Source organism: Leuciscus leuciscus, assembly GCF_965113295.1.
Source record: "Leuciscus leuciscus genome assembly, contig: HAP1_SCAFFOLD_254, whole genome shotgun sequence".
NCBI classification, from domain to species: domain Eukaryota; kingdom Metazoa; phylum Chordata; class Actinopteri; order Cypriniformes; family Leuciscidae; genus Leuciscus; species Leuciscus leuciscus.
The window spans coordinates 1-9,995 of NW_028118465.1; the positions used below are offsets into that span (position 1 = coordinate 1).

At 40.6% G+C, this 9,995-nt stretch overlaps 1 protein-coding gene across 13 annotated transcripts; it reads left to right on the top strand.

The window, feature by feature from the left end:
- Positions 1-70: 70 nt before the first annotated feature.
- Positions 71-8,180, top strand: LOC309491438 (sestrin-1-like). 13 transcript variants are annotated; one of them, XM_082190498.1, is made up of 16 exons: positions 71-361; positions 441-661; positions 1,084-1,246; positions 1,345-1,446; positions 1,549-1,659; positions 1,776-1,857; positions 2,977-3,160; positions 3,496-3,662; positions 3,782-3,861; positions 3,959-4,690; positions 4,761-4,842; positions 5,131-5,176; positions 5,379-5,588; positions 5,752-6,520; positions 6,620-6,708; positions 7,048-8,180. In XM_082190498.1, the coding sequence occupies exons 10-13, from the start codon at positions 4,467-4,469 to the stop codon at positions 5,426-5,428; spliced, it is 402 nt and encodes a 133-aa protein (XP_082046624.1). In that variant the 5' UTR covers positions 71-361; positions 441-661; positions 1,084-1,246; positions 1,345-1,446; positions 1,549-1,659; positions 1,776-1,857; positions 2,977-3,160; positions 3,496-3,662; positions 3,782-3,861; positions 3,959-4,466; the 3' UTR covers positions 5,429-5,588; positions 5,752-6,520; positions 6,620-6,708; positions 7,048-8,180. The 13 variants fall into 13 exon arrangements, 6 of the variants coding, with proteins under 6 accessions (XP_082046624.1, XP_082046625.1, XP_082046622.1 ...); XM_082190499.1 differs by having other exon boundaries at positions 72-361; positions 5,131-5,264; XM_082190496.1 differs by lacking the exon at positions 4,761-4,842 and having other exon boundaries at positions 74-361; positions 5,131-5,264.
- Positions 8,181-9,995: the final 1,815 nt, after the last annotated feature.

Here is a 9,995-nt window from a genome sequence, read left to right on the forward strand (position 1 = left end):
AAAGACATGTGAGCAGTTACTCTAACGGTGTAATACTCTAATATATTCCTTTATTTATTAAACCGAATTTGCAGGTGAGTTCAACAATGCTGTTTTTTTGTTTGTTTTTTTTCCCCTCAGATTCCATGGTTCCGGCAGAGAGAAGCTGCTGGGAGACTGTGTCATAATCTGCGTGCCCTTTTTGGAGGAGGCCCGTCAAGAGTCACAGGGCAAGACTGAACCAGCAACTGCACATGTTGCAAATGTCCGCTTGTTATTTTGCATTTTAATGTTGCCCTGTGTTCTAGATACAACAATCCAGCAGTGACGCCCGGATGGCCTTTGAGATGGCTGCTGAGAAAAGAGCAGATTGCTGAACACGGTAAGCAATCTGAAGTCTAATGAACAAGATGGTTATTTGTAATGTTGCTACTCAAAGCAGTCATTCATTGATCTTGTAGACATGAGTCTGCTGCGTCCACGAGCCGAGAGCAGAGGATGGATGAACAAGGTTGTCCCTGCGAATTCCATCATCCGCCCCACCAAGCTACTGTGACATTAGACGTGATTGCAGCCTAGATCAACCTCTCACACCTCTGTTGGATGACTATGATGGAGGAGACAGTCCCATTTTCATGAACGCACCCCAATTCCAGTTCCCCCACTCCCCACTTATTCTGAGGTGAGTGTAAAGTATATTCGCCTAAGGTGCGGTCACATTTACCTTTGCCTAGTGAAATTTCAATAAGAATTTGCACGTTTGGGAGTTTGACATGAGGGTGGAAAAGTTTTCCAACGCAGATTTTGCTCATGGTTAAGTTGGTTACGTGGCAACGTGGTGCTGACCAACCATAGAAATTTTACCAAAATAGCACTAATGTGATTGCACCTTTAGTGTATACAATGTGAATACCAGTCGCTATTGAATATCAACATAAACTGATCTAATTTCAGCAGCTCTAGAACTGAACTGATGCCCATCATAAAAGGCTTTTTTCCCACTTTGTATTTTGTTATCTTATCCATAAACTGTGTGTTGTGGTCACATGTTAACCTATTTTACATTCAGCCCTGCAGATTTTAATGTGTAATGTATAATTACAGGTGGAATCTGTCTTCAGGTTCATGCTTGGACCCCAATGAGCCGAGCCTGTTGTTTGTTAGAGAGGTGGATAAGGTGCAAGAGTACTTTAATGTACTGACAAAAGTACTGACGGAAACGAAACTCAAAGCAGACAGTGCTCAATTATTGGAAAAGTCTCAAGAGGTCAGTACTGTGTAACAAACACATCATGTAACTGTCAACTGATAATTATCAGATAGGCTGTCTTCTGACTGTAACAGCCATTTCTTTCTCTCTTTAAGGTTCATGAAATATTATCTCGTCCAACAGCATCCACACCAAAGACAAAAGTCTCTTCAGTGACTGCAGAGACTTCATCAGTCCTTTGGACAGTATACGAGCTGGTATGTTGAAAAAGGTCAACAAGGAGTTGACAAGGTATTTTTAACTCCTTTTATCTATTAAACCAAAATCACAGGTGAGTTCAACATAACTTTTTTTTTCAGGTTCCATGGTCACGGCAGAGAAAAGCTAAATAACTATGTACAGAGAGAAGCTGCCGTGCCTCTAGCTCGTTTGGTTTGGGTGTGGGGCCCCGGTGAATTTTGGCATAATCGGCGAGTTGAGAAAATCACATTTGATGCCGTGTCACTGTGTTGCACATTTTTTCATAGAATCAAAACATATTAATATTTTTTATATATTAATATTCCAAAATATTTTTTATTATTAGGTCCCTAAATCACTCCCAGACACCAAAAGCCCAAGCCATGTACCATCCACAGAAGAATGAAGCAGACGTTGAAAGCACAAAGGTGAGAGGGTAGATTTGGGTGGGGCTTGTGTTCAACTTGAGTGCGAGTTAGGTTTTGACTTGGGTGGTTTTGACTTGGCAGGATCTCACCCACCCACCAAAATCTACCCATGTGTTCCCTTGTCTGATGTGTCATGTTGTCATTAGTTAATTGTTTCATTGTTCACAGGTGTCCCTTGTCTTGTTATTAGTCTTGTGTGTATTTAGGCCCTCTGTTTGCCACGTGTCTTTGTCAAGTTTTGTTTCACTGTTTGTTAAGCGTCATGGTTTGTTCCAAGTTCATGCCACGCTGTGCTTTTGTTTTATGATTGATCTTGGTATGTTTATTAACAAACTGCACTTGGGTTCTCATCAACACTTGCCAGCGGATCCCTTACACCTGTCTTGGTTTTTTGTTTAGTCCTAGCAGGTTCTTCCTTTATGGGCTTGCCGTACTCAAAGATTGTCAAACAATCTTAAGAGTGGCAAAGCTGGAAGTAAAGAGGATGGCCTGGGTATGGTCAGAAAACTCGGTGACAGAGAAAGGACCATGCATAGGCACTTTTGCACCCTCGGTTAATATTGAAATAATGTTCAGATTTCAACCACAAAATAATGGTGTTAATATTGCTTCAACATTACAAAGTGATGTTGTTTTTGCATCACTCTTGCACCCTCAGTAAATGGTGAAGCAATGTTGAGATTTCAACCAAAAATCAACGGTAATAGTATTTATTCAACATTACAAAGTGATATTTTATTAACATAACTTTTGCACCCTCAGTTAATGTTGAAACTGTTGAACAACAAATCAATAGTTATGCTACTGAATCAACATTACACTATGATTGATTCTACATCACCGATGCTGAATCAATACTGAAATTAACTAAAATAATCAATGGTAATATTGAATCAACGTTACACTAAGATGTTGAATCTACATCACTGCTGTTGAATTAACTCTGAAATTAACAAAAATAATCAATGGTAATATTGTTGAATCAATGTTACACTATGATGTTGAATCTACATCACTGCTGTTGAATTAACTCTGAAATTAACAGAAATAATCTTTGGTAATATTGTTTGGTAAGAAAAGTTTTTGTACAGGCATTTTAGTAAATTTATGTTCATGCAGATGGCCCCTAGGTCCCCACGCACCATCCAGTCTAAAGTTCTGATCCTGGCGTCACTGTAACATCGACCATCTGTGCTCCACGCTGTGTTCCATGGTAACAGACCGTCAGTGTGTTTTTTAATTCAGCTATGCTGCCAGATCCTGAAGGCAGACTACAGAAAAGCCAGTTGCCCAGGTAAAGCAGGTACGACTTATTATTTTAGTTATTTTTAGATTATGATGAGATCTACTTTGTACATCTCAAAGAAACAAGGCCAGTTTGACCACCTCTCTTTTACTACAGAAAAAACAATAGTAACTAAACTACAAATACTAACCTTGAATATGAATCAAAACACAAAAAGAAAGCTTGAGATTTGACTGAAAGCAAAGTGGCTTTAAGTTACATTCAAAAGCTAATTTTATCATTTTAAAATTAAGGTTTTTATTTTATTGCATTCACTGTGTAGTTTTTCATTTTAACCCCTATTATGCAAAAACATGCTACAGATGTTCCCTCTTTTTTTAATTGACAACTAGGAATAATGGAATAGGTCTCCGGCAAACTTGACAATGGTGTGAAGAGAAAGTCTTTCCGGGGAGAGGGCCTGAACCTGGAATGGCTGGACGAGTAGGCCTGGTCCAAAGGAGGACAGCAAGAAGGCCAAGCTGAGCATCAGGGGACATATATATCGTGCAGGTGAAGGGTAAGGAGAGATATGAAATGTTAAAGAAAATAAACGACAGTTTGGAACTTAGCGACGTTATGCCTCCATGTGACATGGACAAATTCAGCTCTCTGACTGAAGATGATCTGACCAAGCAGGTTCTGGAGCTCTCTGAGGAGCTGAGCAGAGGGACGCTGTGTCAGATTTTGACCTTTTTGCACAAATGAAGCAGATGATGGTGAGATGGATTTTGGCGTGGATTTAAGTCTGGATGTAAAATGGCATTTTATGGCTAGAGCCATTCTCAAATGTCAGTCATATAACTGCATTCGCAGAACTTTCAGAGGAACACAGTGATGGCGTGCCCTCGGAGACCGTCTCAGCTAATGCACCGGGCGTAGGACAGACATGCTGTCTGCCCACACAACCAGGTATGAATATAGTTCTATTGTTTCCAAGGCATCAAATTCTTGAAAGGTCACTGCTTACAGGAAATAAGTGATTGGACATGCAAAACTATGCAAATTGTTACCTCAAATGATAGAGAAATTAATCTCAATAAAAGGACAAGTGGGGCCTGACGGATCTCAGCCAAACTGCCATGCTTCAGGTAATTAAAATTTTATTCATTTTGACTCACAGTTCTGATGATGAAATCTACATTCTGCATGTAAGTGGCAAAGAGCGTTTTAGATTTCTTTCTCTGTGGGTCTCTGTACATCAGCTCAGCCAGCCACACAGCAGAAAGAGGAGGCGCACCAGCCCGTGTGCTTAAAGCACTACTGATCCCAGGAGAGAGCAGTGCTTCCTCGACCCATCCAGCATCCAGGTGAGTCATTAGAAATGACACAATTCATTCTAACACAATGTCTGGTTTTCAGTGAGTCGGAGAAGATGGTGTCTGAAAAGAAGCCCGCAGGAACGGTGTCTCCACCGACAGGGAGTCCCACTCCAGCAGCTCCGCCCTCATCAGTGCAACACAACACAATGGCCAGACACCAGGGTGTGGACACTTCCATGCTCCGTAGAGCCATCTGGAACTATATTCAGTGCAAGTTCGGGATTCGGTAAGTCTCTCCACTGCTCAACATTGAATATGTTTATTCATTCTACAAGTAACGTTTTAAAATGCTGAAGATGTCTCAGAGGCTCCCCCGGGGCCTTCAAAGAAGCCAGCAGGAGAGCATTTGTTTATGCATCTCAACAGGTCCAGGGCCAGGTGAGTCATAAAATAAAATAAAAAAATCACACACTTCCACTTGTATGTACGGCATAAGATATGACTACGGCTATAGTGGTGAATAATAATCGATACAGATTTAGATCTTAAAATCCTTTCTTGCATCTCTATAAAAAGCAGAGGTCACAGACTTGTTTTTGTTTTCCAGTGATTTGACATGCGCTTCTGGCATGTGCGCGCTGAGATGCTGGACCAAGGGAGGACATACATGCTGTACATTCTTACTTTTTACTATGTTGCTAATGTATTTTTGTTCATTGTTTACAGCGAGTTCCTCTTCACTGGAGCGGTGAGATTTGGAGAGCCATGGCTGGTATGTGCTCCGCTTTATAAAGACTTCATCAGACTGTACCGCTTTGCTCTGGACGCAGGAACAAACCTTTGCCACATACACACTGACTGTGAGACGCAGACACAGCACGCCTCTGATGAAGTTCAAATTCATGGAAATATGTTCATTCATACCCGACCAGATAGACCACAGCCACAGAAATGTAATGTATTGTCTCCCTAAGGCCTTCAGAGAGATGCTCTGGCCTTTGAACATGTGAACAGGTGGAGGTGAACTTTCACCGGCTTTCAATGAGGTTGACAACCTAATGGTCGATCTGTTGGACAACATCTCTACAAAAGTGCAGCAGTCGGACTGACTGAAGGAGATCTGACCAAAAGGTACTGGCCCAGGGACCTGATGGACCTCAGCCAAACTGCTATGCTTCAGGCATGTTTAAGGTTATTAAAAAATAAATAATTAACTCACCAGCTCATTCTTACTCACAGTTCTGATGAAGAAATCTACATTCTTCATTCGGCAAAGAGTGTTACATACTATTTATGTATTTGTGTGGTTACATACTTGGTTCCTGTTGTCTTGCCAATTTTAGGGAGATGCTCTGGCCTTGTGGATACAGACCGCCCATGCTCTGCGGAGAGAGAAGCAGCGCAACCACATATTATTATTTGTTAAGATAAGTATTAGCATTGCTTAATTTGTGTCTTCTTGTTTAAAGGGATAGTTCACCCAAAAATGAAAATTCGGTCATCATTTACTCACCCTCAAGTTGTTTCAAACCTGTAAAAAAAATTTTTTTTCTGCTGAACACAAAAGAAGATATTTTGAAAAATGTCTGTAACCAAACAGTTGATGGACCCCATTGACTTCCATAGTATTTTTTTTTCCTACTATGGAAGTCAATGGGGTCCATCAACTGTTTGGTTACAGACATTTTTCAAAATATCTTCTTTTGTGTTCAGCAGAAAAAAGAAATTCTTACAGGTTTGAAACAAAGTCATACAAGACCCATGATGACAAGACACAACCTGACACAAGACATTCATTTTGTGTTTATATATTTTTTTATTTTAATGCATTTAGGGTCCATGTGTGCGCCCGTCTTGTCTCACATCATCTCGAGTGCGGTATCTTTAGTAAACCTGTCTTGTTTTTTGTTTCGTCCTAACAGGTTCTTTCTTTATGGGCTTGCAGTACTGCCAGACAATCTTAAGAGTGGCAAAGCTGGAAGTAAAGAGGATGGCTCATGATCTGGTTTTGGGCAGAAAACTCAGGGACAGAGAAAGGACCATGCATAGGTACTACTGCGAGGCTGTCTTGGTTTTTGCCCACATGCAGCGCCCAAGAGCTGTGGAATCCTTGACGGTAAGTACATCTCTATTTTAACGACTCTACGCTTGCAATATGATGCAATGTTTACAGCACGTATGCATTAGTAAGTGACCATTTTTCGTTGTTATCTAGGATTCAGAGTGGAAAAAGAAAAAAAGTATTTCATAGTCTTGATATATACGTAGATATCAAGTACGCCCAGAGACAGGACTATCTTCTGTGTAAGTCTCCGAATCCACCAATACAGCAATGTCGCTCATTTTAACTTGACACTGCAGGTGTTTTTTGTTTGTCGCCAACAAGCGTTGACCAATGATTATGGTAATTTTTCTAAACCTTTAACACAGCAACAAACACCTACATCACACAGTTAGCCAAATGTTTGATCTTCTGGTCAAAACCACTTTTTTTTTTTTTTTTTTTTTTTTTAGTTATACAAACTATACACCAAAAAACTTTTTGTACCGTACACGTTCTCTATCAAAACGCAGCAAGCCCAACTCAAAATTGAAGTCAAAAAAGTGATCGTCTGAGTAAAGTGATTTGATTTTGTCTTTCAGCACACTTCAAAGTCCACTAGCCTTCGACCGCAAAGTTGTCAAGGCTGATTGGGCAGGAGGGGTGGAGGTCCAACTACCCAAAACCCGAGGAGATTCAACGGTTGTGGAAACCGGCTTCCAACCTCGCCACAGAGTCAGATGAGGCCATAATGAAGTGCCTGTCTGAGCAGACCTGGACAGGGCTGGCCATTCTCTCTTGGCCCAAAAGAGTTTTTGCTTCAAGTATCAGGACATAAAGGAATTTGTGCGAACTGAAGTTACTGTGGGACATCCGGCAAAGATAATTCTGCTGGAGAAGCCAGATATACCTTTCCAGGTCATAAATGGCCATGGCTTTGACACACCATTGGTCATGCAGCTGTGTGATAAATGGGGAAATCCTTTAACAGATCAGCGGCTTGAGATTGTGATGAAGAGTTAAAGATAAAGTCCTGAGTGACGTCTCAGCCTGTAGATTCACACGGAAAAGCTTGCTTCATATTAGAAAGTATAAGTGGTCCAAAAGGGGAGCATCATTTGGAATTCAGGGGATGTTTTGGCAGGAAAGGTATTGCAGGGCAAGTAATAAGACTAAATGTGATTCCTGATCCCAACAAACCCTTTTGGCACTTTGTGACATCAGTGTGGACACCCAGCTAAAATTTGATTATGGTGTTTCTCTCTCACTCATGTAATTGATTTTGTGGTTTCTGGGTTCTTAAATATTTGGCCTAGTCGAGGGGTGGCCTTGAAAATAGTTTGGTTGTGGATAATGACAGTGATTTTTTTTATGATCCGCCCCTCAACAGTGTTGGGAACTGTTTTCTTGTAAGCAAGAAAAATTGGATAATTTACTTAATTTAAAAAGAATACATGTTTTATCAATTACTGTATTTGCTTCATCCTTGGTTTAAAAAAAAAGAAAAAAACTAAAACACCACCAGGTGAGGATGTGACTATATTGGTATTGCATAACTAAAACATTCAATAATATTTTCTAGAAGATATATTTTTCTTATTTATTTTTTCACAGTCTCTGGCAGTTCATCAGTTTTGTTCTTGTTGACATCATTTTATTTATTGTTCATTTTTATGTTGTGCTTTGTTGTGTATAGTTCTTTCGTGTCCCCGGAATAAAATGTCCCTTAACTCATTGTTTAATTGCATTCTTTTCTTTTACTAATACAAGTGTTTTCATTAGGTATAAATAATACAACATATAAGCACTGCACTTCACTGGTGTACAGAATATTGCCCAACACTCACAAACTGTCACACATAGAACAGACACTTGTACGAATAAATGTGAATGAGCTGTACAGATCTAGTGATTCATTACCCCCATTCTCCAACAGAACAAGTTGGTCACTGTTGTTTGAAGTGAAGTGTCTGCTCTTCTTCAGTGTAAAAACTCAGAGAGGTCGAAGTCTGTATCACATCTATCAAACTCAAACAGACAAAATTCACAAGTTCACAAAAGGTGATATAACTAACAAAATATATGTTAATATTTTAATGCAATGGTCAAAATATTAGCCAACCCAAATCACAAACATAAAATACTCTAAAACTCTACTTATTTTACATTATAATCAAATTAATATTACTGAACTGAGACGGAGCATAAATATACCCACCCACAGCCTGCAGTACACAATAGGTGTGTTCGACATCGGCTGCGGCTGGATGTAACCGATCGGCGAGAGTAGCCGCGTGCAGGCGGGGAGGAGCTGCAAACGGAGACGTGAAGTCGGACACTTTCTGGTTCCCGTATTGACCGCTCACGTGGTGTTTGCATACTTTACCACAGCTAAAGAGAAGCCCAAGAGGCGAAACTCTGTTGTGTTATGGGTAACAGTTTGTAGATGGCGCTGTGGAGGCGCATCCGCCATTATGGACTGAAAGCTGCTGAAATCGTTAGCGATCTTATGGCACCACTTCCATTTTAGTACTGTTTATAGATCATGTGTGCACTTGCTAGATTTCACATCTTTTTTGTACCTTTCCGCCTGTAATAGGACATTCACAGATTGTTTTTGTTCTTGCCATTGAAACGTTCACTGTGTGCACTTTCACTGAAGATGTTGAAAAAACAAGTTGTTAATATTTTTGTGATATTCTATGTAAGATTAACTGTCTTTAGAAATTTTCATTTATAATTGTATTTATTTTTTTAGGGTTAGGTAGGGAGGTAAAAACGACTTTCACCCTCATTAGTAACCACCCTCATTAGCATATATGGCATCTGATTGGCCGAATCTGGCCAGTGGGTGGGTCTGTGTCCCCTGAGTGGTGTACAGTAGGTTTCACCAGATAAAAGCACTGTATTTATGAAATATGACCTTTTAATGTAATGTCCACAGACAGCATATAGGGAATCTGTCAAATAAGTTACAGGCGGGACTTTATCCAAAACATCCCAGCTGTAACTTATTTGACAGGACTCCTATATGCTGTCTGTGGACGGTTGAGTTTTATGCAAATTATGCATAATTAATGGCTGCAATGTACATCAGTGGGTGGGTCTGTGTCCCCTGAGTGGTGTACAGAAGGTTTCACCTCATAAACAGACAGCCTAGAGGCCGCGTCGAATAAGTTACAGGTGGGACTTTAACAAAAACATCCCACCTGTAACTTATTTGACAGGACCCCAGTTTTCTCGGGCCTCGAGCAAGGCGCATTAATGAGACTGGGCTCATGTGAAACTGCACAACACGAGCTTTCTCGTGATATAAAATACAGTTTGATTGCCCTTTGTAATTGCCCTTTTGATTGTGCCACTTGTCCCTCTAAGAAGTTGGACGCCGACCGCTCGGGGCCGCATAACTAGTTAGCATGCCGGAGTCTCGTTCGTTATCGGAATGAACCAGACAAATCGCTCCACCAACTAAGAACGGCCATGCACCACCACCCACAGAATCGAGAAAGAGCTATCAATCTGTCAATCCTTTCCGTGTCCGGGCCGGGTG

Coding starts and splice junctions, on each gene's coding strand:
- LOC309491438 (XM_082190496.1), top strand. CDS start 4,467: ATGACACAATTCATTCTAACACAATGTCTGGTTTTCAGTGAGTCGGAG. Junction 4,691..5,130: donor CAGTGCAAGTTCGGGATTCG/GTAAGTCTCTCC, acceptor CATTGTTTACAG/CGAGTTCCTCTTCACTGGAG. Junction 5,265..5,378: donor TTGCCACATACACACTGACT/GTGAGACGCAGA, acceptor TGTCTCCCTAAG/GCCTTCAGAGAGATGCTCTG.